Source organism: Homarus americanus, unplaced genomic scaffold, assembly GCF_018991925.1.
Source record: "Homarus americanus isolate GMGI-L3 unplaced genomic scaffold, GMGI_Hamer_2.0 scaffold32583, whole genome shotgun sequence".
NCBI classification, from domain to species: domain Eukaryota; kingdom Metazoa; phylum Arthropoda; class Malacostraca; order Decapoda; family Nephropidae; genus Homarus; species Homarus americanus.
The window spans coordinates 8,791,438-8,814,773 of record NW_024713129.1 but is presented as its reverse complement, the minus strand read 5'-3'; the positions used below and the strand labels follow the sequence as shown (position 1 = coordinate 8,814,773).

Below are 23,336 nucleotides of genomic sequence, written 5' to 3'. Positions count from 1 at the left end.
AAATTGTACCAGCTATAAAGGCGACTGGGGCAGAATAACGTGACTGTTTTCTATGATTATATATTGGCCATCACAGAGTCGTTATTAACGTGCACAAAAACAGAACGCAATCTTCCTCGTCAGGACTCTTAACTTCTCTCTTGTCATGAAAATATTACTGAACGTATGTTTCTTATCCTCACATTCAGCACAACTTTCAGTAGCCAAAGAAAAACTGTGAGAAAATGAATAATATTGGACTTCACTGGAGGGTTTACCTTCTGACTCACACCTATTAGTGTCTGTCTCTAAAGCTGTGATCATGACGATTGACCCTAAAAAAATACCAGTTTTAGAGGATGGCATTCTAATTGTGTGTGTGTGTGTGTGTGTGTGTGTTCACAGGGTGGTGTAATGCACCTAGTGTGGCAGCATTATGTTAGTGTTAAGGTGCAATATAATATTATACTCCTCCTCAGCAAGTTTGCTGCACACTACCTCACTATCACCAATACTTTGTTTAGGCAGGCCGACAAGTTCAAGGGTTCGTGGCAACACCCACGATTCAAACACTGGCATCTCATTGACTACATCAATGTTAGAGAAAGAGATCGCCTAGATGTCCTCATCACCCGAGCTATGCATGGCTCAGACCACTACAACACTGATCATTGGCTTGTCAGAGCCATGTTCTCACTTTACGTTGCCCCAAAACGGCGAAGGCAACAAGCATCCAGAAGAAGTTTTAACACTAAGCGTCTGGAGGATCCAGCAGTAGCATTTGCTTCAGAGAGCAGCTCGAACATGGGCTCACAAACAACCCGACAACAAACAACCCAAATCCCAGTGCCGAATGGGATATTCTCGACACAGTCATGACAAAAACCTGCAGTGAGACCCTCGGCCAGATCGAAAGAATACACCAAGACTGTTTTGATGAAAATAATCCGGAAATCAATGTACTCGTCGATGATAAACGTGCTGTTTTAACTAACTGGCAGAGCAAACCTCAGTTTCGAACCAAAGCCTATACCATCCGAAAGAAGAAAACGGCGGCCCAGTGGGAACTTCGCAATTTAAGGAACGACTGGTTTAAAAATAAAGCATATGAAACGCAAAAACTTGCGCATCAGCACAAGATGCGTGAATTTTTTAAGTTCACTAAAACATTTTATAGGCCAATCGCTCATGGTGCAGCCCCCTCCACTCATCAGATGGTAACCCCTAATGAAAGACGAAGAAGGCATCCTTCAGCCCTGAAAAGAGCACTACCATTCCCTGCTCTATCGAAACACCGATATGGATGTCCTGAATTACCCAGCAGGTCCCTCAACATCCACAGCTGGCCCACCTCAGCTATCCTCCATCCCTGGATGAGGTAGCTACTGACATTGAACAGGTGAAAAATTACAAAGCCTCGGGGGCCTGATGAAATCCCAGCCGTGGTGTATAAAGGAGGAGGACCTTTGCTTACCAGCTGTCTTCACTCTCTCCTGGAGAGTCTGGGTTCGTCTTGATACCTCCAAAATGTTCTATACTACTGTAGGTATACACAAACACTTGTTATCTTAAAAGTAGGTTCTTATTCTCGTGCGGGAGATATATACAGAGGTGGACCAAGAGACTCGCTTCCGCACCACAAGGACTGGCAGTCTTCACTCTATGTATTACTGCGCGCTGGCATGTACAGATCCCAGCATTCACAAGCTGAATACATAAAGTATAAATATGATAATTTATATACATAACATGGTGCATAATAAATGGAAATATTACATAGGATTAATACATGTTCTGCAATACTTTACTATACATAATTAATAAGAGTAATATAAGGATACACAGCTTAAGGTACTACTTTGTGTCCATATCATACAGAGAGCATATGAGAAAAAGAGGAAACTTTCTCCCAGAATCTCAATGTGGCTTTAGACCATCACGTGGCAACACTGACATGATCTTTGCTGCCCTCGAAATACAGGAAAAGTGCAGAGAATAGGGTCGTGACCTGTACATGGCCTTTATCGACCTAACCAAGGCCTTCGACTCGGTCAAGAGGGAAGCCCTCAGCCGTTTTGGCTGCCCACCAAAATTCATCTTCGTTGTGAAGCAACTCCACGATGGCATGAATGGCAGTGTCCTGCACAATGGCACCCAGTCCAATTTCTTCCCCATCCAAACGGGAGTAAAACAAGGATGTGTACTGGCACCAACTCTCTTTTCCATTTTCTTGGCTGCCTTCCTTACTCGTGCCAGTGCCATTTTAGCCAGCGGGATGAACATCCAGTACCGGATAAAGGGTTTTTTCAACATAAGACGACTCCAGGAACAAAGGTGTCAGCAGCTTCCATTACTGAACTTCAATATGCAGACGACCTCACACATGTCGCTCACACTGAACGCGACCTACAGGAGATCATGAACACCTTCGCAGTTGCGTATGCACACTTCGGCTTTGAGGTGTATGTGCATAAGACTCAGATTCTCTTTCAGCCTTCCTCTGGTTCAGCCACACCTCCACCATCCATCCAGCTTAACGGTACTGCCCTCTCTAATGTTACCCACTCTCAGTATCTCGGCTCTCAACTGTCCACCACCGCGGACATCGATGAAGAGATTCAACATCGGATCAGATGTGCATCTCAAGCCTTTGGCAGGTTCCATACCCGTGTCTTCAGCTGTAGGGAGCTGAAATTTTTTACAAAATTGCACGAATATCGAGCAATGGTCCTCCCAACCCTGCTATATGGCAGCGAGGCACTTCAAGGCACTTGAAAACTTTCACCAATGTAGTCTACATTCCATCCCCTGAGTTCGCTTGGAAAACAAGAGAACAAATGCCAGTATTCTCGCTGACACCAACTGTAGGTGCATCGAGGCTACCATTATCCATGAACAACTACGTTGGACTGGCCATGTTACCCGCATGGACGACAGTCACAGGAGACTGCCAAAGCAGCTACTTTACGGTCATCTAACAAATGGTAAACGTAACCTAACGGGTAACCTGAAAAGTGCCAAATCGACCCTCTCACCTGGGAGACGATTACTTCACACCGTAATGCGTGGAAGAGCACCACACGGGAAGGTTTCCACATTTTCGAGTTAGCCCGACTGCATATTGAGGCAGACAAGCGCCAACGCCGGAAAGACGCTGCCGCCGCCCTACCACTGGGTGTAACCCCCTACACGTGTAACATCTGTGGACGACCCTGCCGATCCCGTATCGACCTCTTTAGTCACCTCTGAGCTCACCAACGAAGGTGACATCCCTCATAACTCATATCATTGTATCATAGCTGAATGATCGTCATACTCGATTCCGAGTGACAGCAAAGTACAAGTCGTAGTTATAGTGTGTGTGTGTGTGTGTGTGTGTGTGTGTTTGCGCGCGTGCGCGCCTTATGTGGCTATGTTGCTGACACATTAACTTAGTAAGATACGTCCTTAACTTTATATACTGACCGACTCAACACACTTAGCCGTGTGAATATGAGGATGTGGTCATCAGGTGCCTCAAGGTTAATGATCACACCACTCCATATATTATTATTATTATTATTATTATTATTATTATTATTATTATTATTATTATTATTATTATTATTATTATTATTATTATTTGTTTATTTACTACCCCATGCCCTGATGTGGGTCAGTGACCTGTGCCCGAGTGGGCTAATCCCCGTAAAAAAATAAATAATAAATAAATAAATAAATAAATAAAAATAGTTTGTTTTCCTGTCAGTATGTCTTGTCTTACTATTCACCTATAACAACACATTTTTTTGGGATGTCTGCTGAAAGTGTACACGCATATGACCCATATAATAATCCTTGCCATATAAAGGCTTTCAGCAGCCTTTTTCTCAAACTGAAGTTAATGTCTCCTTATAGTGGGTCTTTTAGATTATTAAATGCTGTTTTTCCTTAAACTATTCTTATTTTGATTTCTTCCGGACATCTACCATCACAGGTAATGTTATTTCTGAAATACACAAAATTTACTACTTCTTTAAGTTCCCTGTTGCCTACCATATTTTGTTTTCAAATTTGAAAGATCTTTTGTCTTTACAACATTGACTTTAAACCATATTTTTCACCTTTTCCACCAATATGTTAAAAAAAATTAATGCCTCTTCACTATCTGTGAATCAATTAGTAAGTTCATTATTTACAAGCGCTGCAGCCTCCTATAGTAGAGATATTTTAAAATCCTATAACTTCTTAATTAATGCCTATTTTTTCCAAGATCTCAATAAGTTTCTTATGCTTTACCTTATCAAAAGGTTTTTTTTTAAATAAATAAAGCAGATGTACAAATTTCTTTGGACCTCTAAAGGCCTTTCACTCAAAATTATCAAACCAAACATCGCTTCTCTGGTTAATTTTCCCTTTCTAAATCAATTTTGTTCTTCATATAACTCACTTTCTATTTTGAACTTTATTCTACTTAGAATTATGATTTAATAAAACTTTGTAGGCATGACTTATTAAGCACTCTAAGACTCCTGGCTTTTTAGGTAATTATACAAATTTTATTTTATGAAATCACTGGGAAGGCCTCATTATTTTGAAGTACATAGAATCACATATTTTAGTGAAACGTTTTATCCCATTCTTGTTCATTTGTTTTATAATTTCTGCTGGAAGCTGATCAACCCTACAAACTTCATCATGTTTCAGTTTGCTCACAGCTGCCTCAACTTCTGTTTCCAGTATTGGCATTTCGATCTTTAATGCCTTTTTCTTTCTTACCTCTACTTTATCCTTATCATTGTATAGTTCTTCTACGTACTCAGCCCATCTCTCTTTTACTTCTGCTTCAAACAGGATCGTATTGACTTTATACTTTTAATAGCCCCAACCCATTTATTTATTTTTTCTGGTTCATTTGTTGAATCTTTCTGACATTTCCCTATAATTATGACTTCTGACATCATCTTCAATCTCCTTGCATTTTCCTTCTAGATCATCTTTCTTGGCCTGTCTGCATTCCCTTTGAATTGCTTTGCTTTTTGTATGTAAGCCTCATTTTATTTTTCTATTTCTTCGTCTAGCTATTTTCCTTAAAATTTAATTTATCATCCACTTACCTTTAGCCTAGTTCCTCCTATGCCCGATAAGTTTTTCGCCAGTCTCTAACATTACTTTTTTTGTAAATACTAAATTGTTGCCCTGGTCCTTGTTCATCAAAATCACCCTCTAGTAAATCTAAGAAGAAATAAAATCGGTTGAAATTTATAAGCTAACCCTGCCCCTATTTTCAGTTTACCTTGGACCCATTTGATTTTTTTCCATGGTGTTGTTTAAGCCGTGTATTTAAAATCATCAGCTTGTTTTTCTTATAATATACTGCCAGATTCTGGAGTCACTTATTCTAAGGAGGATAACTTAACTATAGTCTTAATTTTAAGGGTTGCTGCCACCAGATCCCCTCTGGGCAGTATGTCGCTCGTTAGGTAGCGGGCAGTGTGGACTAGGCATTGAATTAGGTTTTTCATTGACCAGATCGATAAGGGGAAAGAAGGGTGAAACCATAACATGTCTTAATTAATTTATTCCTTATAAAACCTACTGGTAAAAAAAACATACAAGTGAGTTGGCCTTCCTCAGAAGAACAACGAAGATGTTGGTTACCCTGCTCGGCACTAGACGTCTTACATTAATTGCATGTCATCCACATACTTATGGCATAACAATCCGTGACCTCCTTACCTCGGCCATTCCTTCTTACACTACCCCTTAACACGACAGACTGCTCCACCTGTATGGAATATAGCACCGTAGGTTATCGTACATAGTAGTACCATCTCACCTCCCTGTAGCACCATCTCAACACACCTGTTACACTCCACACCTGCAAGTAGGGGACTCCTTGTAATTTCTAGGTATACATATCAGGCACCTCGTTCGCACATCGCCCTTGGTGGGTAGAGACGAGGGCTTCACCAAGAGACATACCAGTACTATTTCTACGCCTGGTATTATAGGTCGCTCCAAGTGACGACCGCGGAGTTTCTCAAGCGTTTCCTTATTTGTTCCTACTCATTTGGGGTGGTATGCTGGGAATCCACAGGTTCACAGTGGATTGGCATAGCTGGGAGTAGTCACCACCTGGTGGGACGCTCACGGGGATAATGGCCGCCGCCCAGCAAGGCACTCCGACCGACCGCATGGGACCTGAGGTGACGGTAGAACGTAGGACACTGAGAAATAATGCCTGATGGGCGGTTATCACACACCCTAACACATTAACACTTATACATCAGGCAAAGCTTTAAACTGTAATAACTGCTATATAAGCCTTTTTTACAGGACGGGATGTAACCCGATAGAGGACACTGACCTGGGGTGATGGTAGAACATAGAACACTGAGGGCAGTGCCCCGTCGCTCATCACAGCGTACGCCTACAGTTTCCAATCTTTAATTTTTACTTTTATTTCTTACGGTTCTCACATGAACACTTTCCTGTATATTGTAACTTATGCCTTATAAACACATATTTTAATCCTAAATTACACACAAAAGGTAAGGTTCTGGTTTGCTAGTTCGCGGGTAAATTCATTGGGTTATAATATCAACGCCGCACACTCTAGGAGGGTACAAAGGACGCTCCCTTAAAACAAAAGCCGAATGTTCATGGCGTGGGTAGATCCACTTCACTTAAAGCTGTAATTAGGGATCCTCCTCTCACACATTGCACTATTTGAACACAGACATAAGATTCTCTGATCACTGTACATGTCGTGGGTATACGTCACGCGAGGATACGAGGTGTATTAAGTTCACACCGATGTATACAAGATATTTCCTTTCAAGTATAGTTTCTGGGTCACTTCCAACACCTCACATAGTTCTGATACATTTATCCTTTTTCCAGATCATTGTTCTCATGTATTTTCATATGATATTTGTGGAAGTTATGTTCGCTACACGTTCACAGACGTAAATAGTATGACCTTCAAACCCTGATCCACACTTAGTCCTACAGTACACTAGTCCAGCTCAACTGGACTTTCCCAATCATCTTATGGATACCTGGAGTTCTCCTTAATGCTATGAATACATGCAATTAACATTATATAACCGTACCTGGGTACAATACAACACATGATTCAGTAACATTGAGTAGGTGAGTTACCCTTTATCAATGTTTCCCGTTCTCTGAGATTCTACAAGCGCTGTGGATTTGAATGTTATGGAGCATAATATGAATTAAAGGGGGTTTTTAGGAATGACAGTGATGTGCGCAGTACAATAAAAGTCAATTAATATTTTTCCTCTCATTTTTATTACCCAACCCCCTGGTACTACTTCCTGTGCTACTTTCCCTTTCCTAACTTATGCGTTAAAATCACTCATAATCATCATACATTCATTAAACTAAGCTTCGCCAATTAGCGGAAGTCTCGATTTCACGTGATATTGCTACACATACTCAGGCTTTTGATTTTGAATTGATTAGTAGCAAAATGACAAGCCATTCAAGGTGTATTCTTTTTGTGAATAACGTCGCTGCTATTGACTTTTTCAAGGCCAATGGTCTTCTACAAACCTCGATAAAGTGTCCAAAGTAAGGTGTTGACTACCATTTTCGTGAAGATAAACACGTTTGATTTTTCAAGAAACGACGCAAAATCGCCATGACCAAGGAGGTTTTCCCGCACACAGGTGGGTGGAGCTTCACTGACGTCACAGAGTGGACTTTTGCACTCCCTCACCCTATCTCTCAGCCCTTACAAACAGAGCATTTATAGTTTCACATTGTTATCTCTGTATGTCGCCTAGAAAATAATACTAGTCGAGTGTCTAATCTTGCATTCAACTTTAGCTAAGGACACCAATTAATGCAATGGAAGATGTAGAATATATATGCAGCAACAGGGAAATGTTAAAAGAAAAATTTTGCATTGTAGTTTTAGCTGTCTATTTAAATAAGAAGTGTAGCTTAAAATTAGTTAATTATAACTATTCACACAGTTGCCTACTGAAGTTTCTTTCTTCTCTGTTGCGCTCATTAGGTTAATAAAGAGGCTGTAGACGTGAGGTGACACGAGTAATGACCTCACATGACAAATGTTACCGCCACTGACACCAGATTATAGGGGGAGAGTGTTAGTTGAGGCAGGTGATCAAGGGCATAAAGGATATCAGTTGCTTTATCGTAGCTCCATTCTTGTGCAACACTTGTTCCATCAAAAGATAAAATACATAGACGTTCACGGTCATCCATTGATTCACTTTTACGTTGCAACAGCTTTAAAACTGTATGCAACACCCCTGATCCCACATTGACCTTATAAATCCAACGTTGCAGTGTACTGACAGATGGAAAAGGAATTTACTTTTATCATGCAAGTAGCTATAAGCTTTCGGGCTTAATCTGCGGAGGGTCAGTGCTCGACTGATATCTTCCTCCGACAAGTATATTATAGGGATGCTAGTCAAGAAAATATTAACTTAAGAGGAAAAATATCCACTAAGAATATATTTAGTAACAATAGTAGCCTTAACAAATCAAGTTTATGTTTACATTCATATGGGAGATCTCTGAAGTCCCATAATTATTTTACTTATTCTTCTCAGTACCGGCTCGAGGGAATTCATATACATTCTAATATAAGCAGAATAAAACTGAACAGCATTAGCAAGGGAGAGTCTAACAAGAGCAAGATAAATAGTTGTAATTATAGCCTGTGTACTTTTGTTACACTGTTTCATACCGATGTCTTCCAGGTTTTAGTATATCGTTCTCTTCATAATACCATACAAAAGCCTTAAAAAAAATCACTATTGCTAGTTGTAAATACCAAAGAAATGGTTTGATCGACACAACTTTGAATAACTAGACTCACCTTGTGGTATTGGTAAAAGTGCAGTTGTGGACAAAAAGAATTCAGTAGGGAAGGAGGGAAGTGATGTTTGGCAGGGTAGGGGCAGGTGGAGGCTTGGCACCGTAACATACAGTTGACGATTAAAAGTCTCCGATTTTCTTTCCCCACCACGAATTATTATTTTGTTTCAATTATGAGCCAAACGCACCTTACACTCCCTACCTGTCGTGTTATTTTTGTCCGCAACTGTACGTGTTGGTAATGCGCCATCTTTGAAATTTATTATGATTTGGGTGCTGGTAGTCCAAGTAATTCAAATTTGAGGTTTCTCTCGTAGGCAGTTGATTCACAATAAAGACTCCATATCTGAGCATAAGCAGTACTGATGTTGTCTTTTCTCTTACAAAGCTTAATCCAACTGCATCTTAGTTATTCATCTTTAGGAAATGTATGGAAGTGTATATTCCCTTCCCGTCTGAACACAGAATTACACCCAATCACTGCACAATTAGCGGGCATTAGGTAACAGAAGACACCAGTGGCAATAGCCGACTTAGAGGGCGGCCTCTCCACGTGTCCACATTGTGACGTCATGAGTGAGTTGGGTCTCATATTGAGTCATGTGTGGGCAGACCTCCTCTTCTACAGACCTTGGGTTAGATTAGGTCAGGTTTCGTTAGGTTTTGTTTGGTCAGTTTTTTACATACTTTTACTCCACAGTTTCCCGCTACTTCAAAGTCATGGCCACTTTGTGTAATCAAAATTGCTGGTAGTATCTCATGTCCAATAGAAATGTCTGTGTTCGTCTTGAATACCCACAAATGTTCTATGCTACTGAAGGTATACATAAACACTTGTTATCTTAAAAGTAGGTTCTATTCTCGTATGGGAGATATATATACAGGGGGACCCAGGAGCTCACTTCCGCACTACAAGGACTGGCTGTCTTCACTCTCTCTATGTATTACTGCGCGCTGGCCTGTACAGATGCCAGCATTCACAAGCTGAATACATAAAGTATAAATATGATAATTTATATACATAACATGGTGCACAATAAATGGAGATATTACATAGAATTAATACATGTTCTGCAATACTTTACTATACATAATTAATACAGTAATATAATAATACACAGCTTAAGGTACTACTTCGTGTCCATATTATACAAAATGAAGGTCAGATTCGATTGAAACCGTATTAAAAAAGACTAGAAAAACCTCTTTTGGTTAGTAAATTTCTATGGTTGTCTTCTACCGAATCTTTACCTTATTATTATTATTATTATTATTATTATTATTATTATTAAAATTATTATTAGTATTATTAGTAATATTATTATCTCTTATTTAAACATTATCAGAAACATCGTGATATTGGTCGATATCAATTTGAAGGACATTCTCCTTGAAGTGATGTTAAATACTTAAGATAGCGCTAAGGAATATATGTTTGGTACATCCTTCCCCGATTTATAAATATTCAGTGACAGGAGAATCTGTTGATCTTCTAAATGCGTCTAGTTACTGTAGACTGTAGTCTTGGTTACACTTAGGCGCCATTTTAGCCGTCAGTTTGTGTTGTAGTCTAATTGACACATTTAATGGGGTCTCAAGTTTACAGTTAAAGGTGAGGCGAGAGGGAGGAGAGAGAATTTTCATCTTGAGCTTTGAGAGAAATCTGGCCCGAGAGATCCTACCGGTGCTGTGTCCAGGTGACATGTTCACTGTGGGTGTGGCCTCTTGGGTTGAAGCGTGGAAAAGAAGCGTCCATAGTAACTCACGCACACCTCCATCGTCACACACACACACACACACACACACACTTAAGTACACGCATTTCTAAAATTAATCTAAAAATATTGCACCATTAAGTCGGAGTGATATATAGATCGTCGTCTGACACAGTATAATAACCCGCTACTTACTGCACTTACCTTGTGACCAAACATTCCCTTAGCACTTCCTGGCACTCACTCGTGGGGTCATAGACGTGATTGGTGTATCATGGTGAGCGCTACTTCTCAGTATAGATCAGTGGTTCTTATTCTTCATTTCTGTTTCGACCAATTTTAATTTCTTCAAAGTCATGACGACCCTCACCCAAAAATAAAACAAATTATTCACGATTAAGTTTGTATTAACACTAGGAAACTTATGTAACCGAGACAACCGAAGCAATTACAGAGAGAAAACACTCCAATAGAATTTGAGAAAGCAAGAAAGCTTGTGATTATCAAAATATAAATGCACATTGTTTATATATATATATATATATATATATATATATATATATATATATATATATATATATATATATATATATATATATATATATATATATATATATATATATGAGACTACAGGGGGTAGAAAGAAAACCAAGGTCAAGTGGAAGAGACCCAACGTCACTGTTTATTTTCATCTTTTCCCGGAAATTCCGAGTTAATGCGTCGAGTGTCCGAACTACATAGGGACAATATTGAAATAATTCACCTTTCTTAGTTTCCAGGTATTGTACCAACAAGGGATGGATTCCTCATCAAGTATAACCCCAGATGCCTTTTCTTCCACGAGTACATTAATTTTGTATGGGAAACACACACACACTCTCTCGTTTAGTCTTACTGTTGTAATAGAAGTGTTCTTCTGTTATGATATTCACTTTCAACAAAACCCCAAATATTTTTAATAATTGTTAGCTAGCGTATAACCTTCGACCTGTTGACGCTGCTTACCGCCACCCTACACCCCGTCCTCCCGCTGTTGACGCACTCTATTATATTTATTAGAGGAGCAACAATCTTTATTTTATGTTTTCGTCGAAGGAATTCGCGGATCATTAGCATCATTACGGACCCCTGAGAGTATGTAGTCGCTCCACTTGCCTGCTGCCCGATAATCAATGTTGGGTGGTAATCTAGGCATACAGGCCTGACACCTGTGTATAGAAAAGACATCCAGTAAGTGCCCCAGACAATCATCTACAGCAGTAGGTCATTCCGCGTCAGTTCAGTTCACCTAACCTTTCGATCACTAGTATTGACGATAATTGGCACAGGTTGTTATTTTTAATGTTTCCCTTCTTCACAATAAAATGGTGTCATGATCTTAACAACCTATTGTAGCTCACCTCAGCCGTGTCCTAGAATTAACCAGTCGACTAAACACCGCGTGAGTCTGGGCTCCTCAGTAAACGTTACTATTAAAGTTAATTAGTTACTGTTTGTTAAGTGAGTCCTTGATGCCTTATCCACATACTGACGACAACTCAGTGCTCGTACAGTACATCAATTGAGCTATACACGTGTAAGGAACCATAGCATAACTGGTATCTATGTTACATGACCAAGTACTAAACTAAGTGTTAGGGTTCAGGGTCACACCAAGGGATAGAGTCACACTGGTAAATAGAGCAAGTTATTGACCTCCTCACCACCCCACTCTGTAGATGCCACGACACACTCCCCACCTTCCCCAACTACTACCACACCCCCCCCACCTTCCCCAACTACTACCACACCCCCCCACCTTCCCCAACTACTACCACACGCCCCACCCAACTACTACCACACCCCCCACCTTCCCCCAACTACTACCACACCCCCCCACCTTCCCCAACTACTACCACACGCCCCACCTTCCCCAGTTATCTCCTAACCTCCCTTCTCCTCTCACCCTTTTCCTTTCCCTTTCCACCTCCCCTCCTTCCTCCCTCTCTTCACGTTTACCTTTTTTACCCACCCCCTTCCCAAACCTTTCCTGCCTATCACCCCTCTCCCTTCCTATCCACCTCCCTCGTCTCCCTTTCTCTCCTTCTCTCTCTCTCCTCTCCCCTTTCCCTTCCCCTCTCTCACTTCCCTGCTAGTTTACTGTGATGAATATTTAACACCACAAAATATTCAACCATCATGACATGCTTTGTGTGTGTGTGTGTGTGTGTGTGTGTGTGTACGCACGTTGCAGGTATAACAGGTGAATAATATCTCTCTCTCTCTCTCCCCTCCCTCAACCGATCCAGCATTCAGTGTCAGTCACCGCTCACCTCCCGCCCTAGTGACGCCATTTTCTTTGTACACCCCCCCTCCATATAGGCGCCGCCCCTGCACTCCCCGGAAGTAGCTCGGTTGGTGTTCCTTTGAAATAGTTCCTCAGGGAAGTACTTAACCCGGTGAGGTTTACTTAAAGACAATGGGGTCGACCTTTAGCTGTGTGTAATTGTAAATAACCTACAATATGTTATCTTCATTGTAAGTTGCTTAATTCAATTTGGGCTAACTTAACCGAACTTAATTTAACCAAAGTTAATTTGACCTAACTTAGCCTAATCTTACTTAACTTAATCTAATTAAAAAAAATACAAACTTAATCTGACTCATTCTAACCTAACTTAACCCAAAAGAAATAAGCTATCCTAACCTAATAAGACTTTAACATACCTAACGTTCGGTTATTGAACTAAAATTAACCTAAGTGAATCTTACTCAAGATGTTAGCTTAGCTTAGCTTAGGTTAGGTTAGGTTAGGTTAGGTTAGGTTTGGCTTAGTTTGGTTTGGTTAGATTAGCTTAGAAAATACAAACTCTAAACAACTGTAGGCGACTCTCGTGTGCATGAACCCGATCCAGAAAGTAATTATTTATCGTGTTGTTCTTTTGGAGAGTAATAAATGAAATAGTAATAGTAGTATCACAACCAAGCCTATAGTGTGTCACATAGTGTTCCTTAGTACACGATGTGAGCGCACTAACAACTCGGCCACCGCACTCTATACCCTATGATTACCCTAACATAAATAAACAATAAACTAACACTAAACTACCCTCCCCCCGTGTTAGGGTGAATGTGTGAAGAAATACACAAAATTACCTTCGTGTTAGGTTAGGTTAACTTATGTTGCCATGTTCGTATTTATATTAATTTCTTCTTTTCCCTTAGAATTAATGTTTAAACGTTAAGGAACACTAAAGCTGCCTGGCCCCCGCAGTCGTGTTGTTGTTCATTTAAAGAAATGCGAACCTTTAAGGCTTGTTTGTCGATCACTTGTATGTCAGTAATTTATTATCTATCACATTGTGTTACGACTGTACCTTAAATACAGCGTCAGCACGAGCAGTTAACAGTACCTGGCGAACACAGGTGATTTTTAGCTGATTCTCCACCTGTATACTTGACTTTGTTGCCCACTCACTAACTCTCGCGGTAACTTAAGCGGGAAAATGTACAAAGTAGGTTCCTGCTCATTGTTTCACTCACTTGCTCTCTCCGATTCACTCACTCAAGCTGGCACATCGTAGGGGTAACTATACTCTGTTCACTTAAGGTGAATATCGGGGACGAACGAAAGGACTTTCGTGATTGGCGGACACAACCGGTGTAAAGGGAGAGGATTATGGAGAAAAATAACACTGACATCTGTGGCCCTTACGAGGGATTCTGGGAGTTTCTTTTCTCCCGGGATTTCCCGGATTTTTTCTGAAATCTGGAAGTATGAACGAAAAAGAATAATACAGTATGGAGTTGCAATTTAACAAAATTTCTTAGGATAACAGGAACAAGAATAGCATATATATATATATATATATATATATATATATATATATATATATATATATATATATATATATATATATATATATATATATATATATATATGGTGCTAAAACACATCTTCGTGTTTTCTTCTCGTGTGGGTTATGCGCATATACCTAGATCACGCACCTCTACAGTGATTTTTGTATATATATATATATATATATATATATATATATATATATATATATATATAGAGAGAGAGAGAGAGAGAGAGAGAGAGAGAGAGAGAGAGAGAGAGAGAGAGAGATGTAACATTGTATAACAGACATCAAATTTTTTCTTACAAAAAGTATTTTTTTATAGGTTTTTAGTTTAATACAATCAGTAGTCATGATTTTTTGTGCCGCAAAATTAGTGAAATGTACCTAATCCTAACGTAACCTTTACCTAACCGGTAATTTATCATCAGGACTAACCCGCAGGCGAATTTGAGCGAAAACGAATATATAAACGCCGGATTTTCACCTTTTTTTATAGTAGACACTGTTGTAGTTTGTGCAATGTGTTAAAAATGGATATTTCTAAAATTAACGTAACTTAACATTTGTTGGTATGAAAAACACCTAACCAACCTAACCAAACAAACCTACCTAACCTTACCTAATCTTACCTTCTCATGCCGACCTCCCGGTATATTAAACAGAAAGAATTTGATAATAATAATAACAATAATAATAATTAACGGTTTATTGAAAGAGCTTGGCAGCCAGAAGGCTGAAAATATACAGTTACATATTTGGGGAATGGGTTTCGAATTACAAATAATATACAAGTAACAGTGACACAAATAAGACATATAATAACTAGATGTGGAAAAGCTCAAACTACAGTTCATTTCAACATAGTGACAGTGCAAGGAGTAGTGTTTACTGGGAGTGAATACACTGATTTATTACAAGTTATTGATAATTTTTACAATGGTTGGGACTGGGCTGTTCTTATAGCGATCAGTTCGTGCACGTATGGGCTGGATGCGGTTGTGGTGTCGAACAGCAATTCACGGACAAGGGATCTCAGGTGGTAGTAGGAGCCGGTGTCGGGGATGGTGTAGAACCTTCTTACCAAATTTGCAGATGAGGTCGTGGTGATGGTCAGTGAGAGTCGAAAGGGTCAGTGTGTTCAGCGCTTCTTGATATGTGGAGTAGGAAGGGGAGAGAATAATCTTGCATGCCCTCTTTTGCACTTTTTCTAGGTGTTTACGTTGTGTGGCATTTAGGGAGGAAGATCAGGTGGGGGAGGCATAGGTGAGCTTGGGAAGTATGAATGTTGTGTAAACACTGAGGAGCTCGTGTGCAGGAACTCCGAGGGACTTGAGTCGGCGGAGGAGGTGGAGAAGGAAACTGGAGGATTTGACAACTTCAGTGACGTGTGGTTTCCAATTTAGTTTGTTGTCTATGGTGACGCCGAGGAGCTTCGTGGAATCTACAACCTGGAGTGTGTTCGGACCTAGAGTAATGGAAGGAGGTGGGACAATGTCGGAGGAGAGGTTGATGTGCATAACCATGGTCTTGGTATGGTTGATGGTGACATGGTTGTTGGTGGCCCAGTTTTGGAGACTGTTCAATAAATCCTGAAGGGCGGTATAGTCGGGAGCAGAATTGTTGACGCTGATTTACTATGATATGGTGAAATTTGAGGCATTTTCTGTACATGAATTGATACGGCCGCATCGGCGTTTATGCAGCCCGGGCGGCAGAGTGATTTATTGCGATGGCGGGAAACATCAAGACTTAGGAAGTGTTGAAAAAAAATGATTTCCAGTCTGAAAGCACAGGGATTCTCACAGTGTGGACAGTCTCTATTTAAAGGAACAATGCCGTGGTCTTTGAACAATTGAAGGGTCTCGTTGTCTTTATCCCTAAATTCGCAAATTACTTCCATATAAGACAGGCAACAACCTTCACGCGTCATGCTGAAAATGAAACTGTTACGAGCCCCGGGAAAAGCGCAGCAGCAGAGCGCTGCCTCATTACCGCTGGGAAGACAAATTAGTGCGCGCCTAGGCGCCTAATTATCTACAAAACGAGACATTTGCACAAGAAAAGATTACCATATCAAAACTCACTGATGAAAATAAATAATAATACAAATAACTCGTTCGCGGGTTAGTCTTATATATTAACCACCTAACCTAACCTTTGCCTAACCTAACCATACCTAATCTAACCTAACCTAAACTTAACATGCCTTACATAACCTAACCTAAATTTAAAATGCATAAAGGTTAAAAAGCATAATAGTGGCATCCTAAGTTACATTTGTATATCATCAACAGATTTATAGATATGTTGGAGAAATGGTTATAAAAAGTTTATCTCAGAAAATGTATTTTTTTAAAAGAAATTGAAATTTTTCTAGAGAACTTAATTGTTTGTCATGTGCATTGCAGCATTTTTAGGCTAGGTTTGGTGGAGTAACATTAGGTTAGGTTAGATAAGGTAAGGTAAGATTAGTTAAGGTTAGGCTTTGTTAGGGTAAGATACATTTCACTAATTTTGTAGCAAAAAATCACTTCTGAATTTATTGGATATAAACCTATGAATATAAGAAAAATGCTTTACCACTTATTTTTATCCCCCCCCCGCTCTTTTTTTATTAGGTTTGATGAACTTAGATTAGGTTAGGTATTATTTAACGCTGAGTCATGGGTACTTATTGGATACTTGGCAGAATAACTTGTTATAACTTGGTCCTAACAAAGGCGGAGTCTCGGCAAAAATGTTCACTTGACCTCATAATTAGCTTTCATTACTGAAGGATATTTACAGCTATACCACATTAATAAGGTCTATCTACAAGTTTACTCAGTCATAAAAAAAATTGTACCATAAATGTGGCCAATAAAAGTCTATTTTGGTATAAATTACTTGAAAAGTTGTAAGAAGACATAAGCTGCGTCTCTTCCATTCTGCGAGAAATGGAAACACTCGAGCCTCTTCTTATCTTAAACAAAAATTAACTAAAAAGACAAACTGAAATATCCTATTTTAGTTTGTTGATGTACAAAACAGTTTCTTCATTATTCTATGATTAAACAAGTCTAACAAACATCATTACAACATATATTATTAATTTTTCTTATGCTCTCGGGAAATAGCGACTACTATATCCGGGTTGATCGTGTTACAGCACCTCCTTAGGTGCTGTAAGTTAGGAGCTAGATTACGGGCTCACTTATGGAGTCCGCTGCCAAATATTTGTTTTGAGTATACCTATCGGAGACTGTAAGTCCAGTTACGGGGTAAACAAAGAGATACAGTCCCGGAAATGTTTTTGAGTATGCGGCCCCAGCTTCATTAGGCTCACCACTTGTCGGCAGCGCTAAAATTGTCATGTTATTAGTAGATAGATTTGATAACGACTCTTGTCTGATTTCTCCCTAATCTCTCATGGCTGTTATCTCGTCAATATATCTACGAGCTTCCCGGTTATCGTCCACAAGAGATAAGAGAGTCAACTGGATCAGAATAACACCGTTGACACCACGATAGTCGGGCTGTGTATTTAAGAAGTAATTTCTGGGGTTCAAATGTGGCATAGTTTTGTGTGTGTAAGTGTGTAAGTGTATATGTGTATGAGTGTAAGTTTGCATGTGTGTGCATGTGTGTGTGTACGTATGCATGTGTGTGTGTGTGTGTGTGCGTGTGTGTAAGTTTGTGTAGGTCTATGTTTAATTGTGCACGTCTGTGTGTGTGTGTGTGTGTTTATGTGTATGTGTGTGCGTTTAAGTGGTGTGTATGTGTGTGCGTTTAAGTGGTGTGTATGTGTGTGTATAAGTGTGTATGTGTATGCGTGTGTGAATGCACGTGTGTGTGTTTGTGTGCATATGTGTGTTTGCGTGTGTAGGGTGAAACTATGGGCAAGTTTCTTTACGCCATTTGCCTCTGTCTACCCAGCAGTAACTGGGGACCTGGATGTTAATAGATTTGCGGATCGTATTTCGGGGTAATGGTTAGCCAGTGCAGTTGGCAAATTGTCTGGTCTTCTCGGACTATTCCTTGACACTGGGTCAAGCAACTCGTTAACTCAAGGTGTGGTTGTATTGTTGGCGACAGCTTCTACAACTTAAAACAAATTCACGCCACAGTATCCTGACCTTGGGCCGGCCATCCTCGTTACACGAGGGGCAACTATTATTATTGAGCGTATATATGTAATAATAATAATAAACGGTTTATTAATAGAGTTGCAGCCGGTGGCTGAAAATATACTGTATGTTTGTGTGCGTGTGTGTGTGTGAAAGTTTGTGTAGGTCTATGTTTAATTGTGCGTGTGTGCGCGTGTATATATATATATATATATATATATATATATATATATATATATATATATATATATATATATATATATATATATATATATATATTTTTTTTTTCCATGTAGATCCACAATGGAAACGGATAAGATAAATCTTGATAAAAATAGGGAAAAGGAAACAATGGAGAACTTTATTTTCGTCTTTATTTAAGACATCTCAGTTGCCTGAAAATGTCTTTACAAAGACGAAAGCCAAGGTTCATTGCTTCCCTATATATATATATATATATATATATATATATATATATATATATATATATATATATATATATATATATATATATATATATGTGTGTGTGTGTGTAAAAACGTCCCTGTGAAGGCTGCTGGACCAAATATTAGTCATGCCAAATTTAAGCCCCAGACCTGACCATATATAAAACAATATTGACATCTTCACACACTCACACACACACACACACACACACACACACACACACACACACACACACATATATATATATATATATATATATATATATATATATATATATATATATATATATATATATATATATATATATATATACACACACACACACACAGTATCCTGCCTTTGAACCCATGAAATGATGCCCCTTTAGATATTGAACTGTAAACTTTTCAAGACGGCTACAACTATCAAAAACGTCGCTCGGCCATGTCCACATATTGTGTTTTTTTCTTGTATAATGTCTGTAACTTTCTGACAGAATGAAGCTTCTTGGAAGGTTTGTACACTGTCTGAGTGGCTGGGAGGTGTCATTATAAGCATTGGGAAGAACTAACTCTCACTGTTTGCAGAGCAGTCAGACGTGTCAGGAGCGTTGTCATCTCAGTGATTTAATGTTACTTTAGTATATATTAGGATTAGATGAAGTCACGAGGTCTGGATATCTCGATCATCACCATGCACTTGCCAAACAAGAATTCTTACTGTGTCCACGGTCAGCATGTCAGGAAGTGGCTGTCACTGTCAGCAGCAGGAGTGTGACACACATGCATAATGTATGCAGTATATACGGCAGGGGATTGATAAAAGGAGGAGAGGTGGGGGGGGGGGGCACAGAAATCAATACATATGTGCTCCAGCAAATCTTTATGTGGATCAAATCGGTGCATGACCCAACAAAGTAAGGGGCGTTGTGGGTGTCGGCAGGGCGCTGTATAAGAGGGGGAAACTGCCGTGTTTGTACCTCCGACAAGGTAAATTTACCTCCCCACCTTCGCCATTGATGCACCGCCGTTTTTTTCGTGTTACGATAGTCTTCATAAATCACTTTTACGATTGCAAATGTTTGATGAAAAAAAAATAGAATTCCAACATTGATTTCAAGGTCGATGCAGGTCCGGGAGGGAAACATAAAAATGATCGTAATTTTTATAGATTTTTTTGTGCTCAAGTATCAAGAGATTGACCATAAACTTAAAATATCTGGAATTATTTGACCGTAAATTTAAAATATTTGAGGTTTTATCACTTTACCAGGGTTGTGTGGGTTCACTGACGTATTATACCGAGAAGTGCTGATAAAAAATGGAAATCGTAAAGCAGCAGAACAATAATAATAAAAGTTACCAGTGTGTCCATAGAATAAGCAGGACACTCCAGCCAGCCACTCCCAGCTCAGCGCTCATGGGGGTCTGAGTGAGCCTTGAAGATACGCTAATATAGGAGGTGATGTAAGCCTCAGTTTAAAGGTAGTATTTTCATTAGTTGTCGAGATAATAGTGTGACGTAGAGAATGTCATACTCGTATACTCTATTAATGCACTCATACGCACTTTCATACTCTAACTGTACGCACTCATTCACTACCTTGATGAGCCCATTTCCTAACACACTCGTACTACCGCATACATACCTTTATGCATATCACACCCTAACGCTCTACCTCACTCACACCCTAACGTACTCACACCCTAACGTACTCACACCCTAACGTACTCACACCCTAACACACACACACACACACCTTAACACATTCCCACCCTAACGCTCTCACAGGATCACTCGCTAACGCAAATATCCCAACACAACACACCTACACCCTATCACAAACGTACCCTAATGCAAACATACCCTAACGCACTCACACCCTAAATAACTCACTCTAGCACACTCTCATGGACAAGGAGAGTATAACCTCGCCTTGGCTACCACAATTGTATGATAATAACTGAGTTAGTTGAGATAGTGGCTGTACGGTGTGTCAAACTGCATCCTAACATGAAGAGATGAGCCTGATCAGAATACGTATGTATAATAATAATAATAATAATAATAATAATAATAATAATAATAATAATAATAATAATAATAATAATAATAATAATAATAATAATAATAATAATAATAATAATAATAATAATAATAATAATAATAATAATAATAATAATAATAATAATAATAATAATAATAATAATAATAATAATAATAATAATAATAATAATAATAAGTTTTTGATGGACATGAAACGGACTAAAAGCAGAAATTTTACAAGGAGTTACTACATAGTAAATTACAGTATATTACATGGTACTGCATACTATACAGAATATTGTACCGTGAGGGGGGGGGTCGATCGTAAACTCTTGGTGCAAACTCACTATATGAAAGGAAAATGTGGAGTAAATATACAAGATATCTGTTTATGTGTTTGTTCATGTCTGTGTGTGTGTAGATATATATCATGTCAACACGATAAGTCCTCCATTTTAAATTATTTTTCAGTGAATCATTGTGGGAGTGATTCTCGGAGTAAAACACATCGGGTCACATGGATATTAGCCGCCTCCCATCCGTTTTATTGCTCATAATGTTAAACAAGACACATACACACACACCTGACATGGGGTTGAAGCCGGCTTTGGCTTCTGTAAGCCAGGATTTTGGCTTCGACTTCGGTTTCAAAGTTAGAGGCATGACACCGGTTTCAGCTTCGAAGCCACGGGCCTGGCTTCGGATTTTCTTCTTTATGCGGACACACTGACCATATTGTGACGTCATAGTTGAGCTGAAAGCCCAGGTCCATGCTACAGCCTCAGTTACGTCTCAGCTGATCCTTCCTCTTTCTATTGGACTATTCTCACAATAACCTGACCGACAACACCCTTGAATGAAATAAATGAATCAATTAAATAAATTAATAAAATGAATGACGATTACTAATCAATAAAATAAATTAATAGATAAATGAAGGAATGAATAAAGTAAATGACGATGAAAAATTAATAAAAGGAAAACAATGAATAGCATAAAATTTATAAAGTGTTAATATAAGCAACTTTTATCAGCGTATAAAAAGAGTCAAAACGGGTGTTGGACAAAACCCCAAATTAAACTGCAAATTAAGAAAAAAGTCTCCTATTTTCTGGATTAATCTTTCTAACGATCAGTAGACTAGTAGACTGTATAAAAATATGGTGACAAATTTTCAAAAGAATCATTTGGATCTCAGGTCATTTAAGGTCAGATTAAGGTCACATGACCAACTCACATTTAAGAACATCAGAACATATTAATGGAGGAAAATGCAGTGGGCCTATTGGCCCGCACTAGGCAGCCCCGTTTACACCCAACCCCTATCGTCCATATATCCGACCAACCTATATATGAAGCTACCCAGCGTGTTCGAGTTAATGATGATGTTTGATAACTCAAGGGCGGGTCCAGGGAGGGTGATTCTTGGGGTCCGGACCCCCCTTTACATCAGAAATTTCCAATAGTTTTTTCTTAATGCAGTATTGTACACAGGCATTTTTGTATAGGGAAAAGTAGTTGTTTTTTACCTCAGAATACCTCCTAATATCAAGTGCACATGGCTTCAAAACAGCCTCAAACTGACAATGATATTGGTCAGATTAAAAAATAAATAAATTCTTGGAGGGGGCTTACTGAACCCCCCTGGGTGGACTTACTGTGCTCGCCATGTTCCTCCACACCCACAACTTGTTCCACTCATCCACTACTCTGTTTCCAGACCAGTGTTTACTTATCTCACGCCTAAATCTAAATTTATAATTAAAACAATTGCTACGAGTTTGCTCCCGATTGGATAGTTTAAGTACAGTTGGCTCCACCTCTACGTTTACCATTAACGTTGCCAATCTTCTCTCTCCCTGACGTCTGAACCCCAAACACTGAACTCTTAATTCAAAGCACTCGCCCAGTGAGCGGGAGGGAGGGAGGGGGGGGCGGCGGGTATGTGTCAGGGTACTTGTCTTTTTGTGCACGGGGGAAGACTGGGGTTGAGGAAGGTAAAGTGTATAGTATCTCAGTTGGGAAGATTATAATGCAGAATAACGCTTGACAGTAGAGGAAGACAATTTATTGGAATGTAAAATGTAACTGTTGGTGACAATCATTTATTGGTTGTTTTACATTTAACTACATAAGTGTCTATACAGGGATATATTCAGACCAGATTCCAAAGTTCGAAAAATTTAGAAGTATATTGAAAATATTGCTGTCTTGATTATTTCTAGAACTCTATCACTGTACTTGGCACCTGGTGGACTCGGAGATGGTGTGTGTGCGTGTGACTTTATCGGGTTGGTGAGTTAGATTCGGCTGGGTTTTTTTGTTTAATTCTTCATCACTGTAAATTGTTTGCAGTGATTCAA

The 23,336-nt window shown here is 39.2% G+C and overlaps 1 protein-coding gene across 1 annotated transcript; it reads right to left on the bottom strand.

Moving 5' to 3' along the window:
* Nucleotides 1-4,530: 4,530 nt before the first annotated feature.
* LOC121870046 lies at nucleotides 4,531-21,720 on the bottom strand. Its single transcript, XM_042371790.1, has 2 exons — nucleotides 21,558-21,720; nucleotides 4,531-4,802 (listed from the first exon to the last, which is right to left on the bottom strand). The coding sequence occupies exons 1-2, from the start codon at nucleotides 21,718-21,720 to the stop codon at nucleotides 4,531-4,533; spliced, it is 435 nt and encodes a 144-aa protein (XP_042227724.1).
* Nucleotides 21,721-23,336: the final 1,616 nt, after the last annotated feature.

Coding starts and splice junctions, on each gene's coding strand:
- LOC121870046 (XM_042371790.1), bottom strand. CDS start 21,720: ATGACGTCACAATATGGTCAGTGTGTCCGCATAAAGAAGAAAATCCGA. Junction 4,803..21,557: donor CGGCTTCAACCCCATGTCAG/GTGTGTGTGTAT, acceptor TCCTGTTTGAAG/CAGAAGTAAAAGAGAGATGG.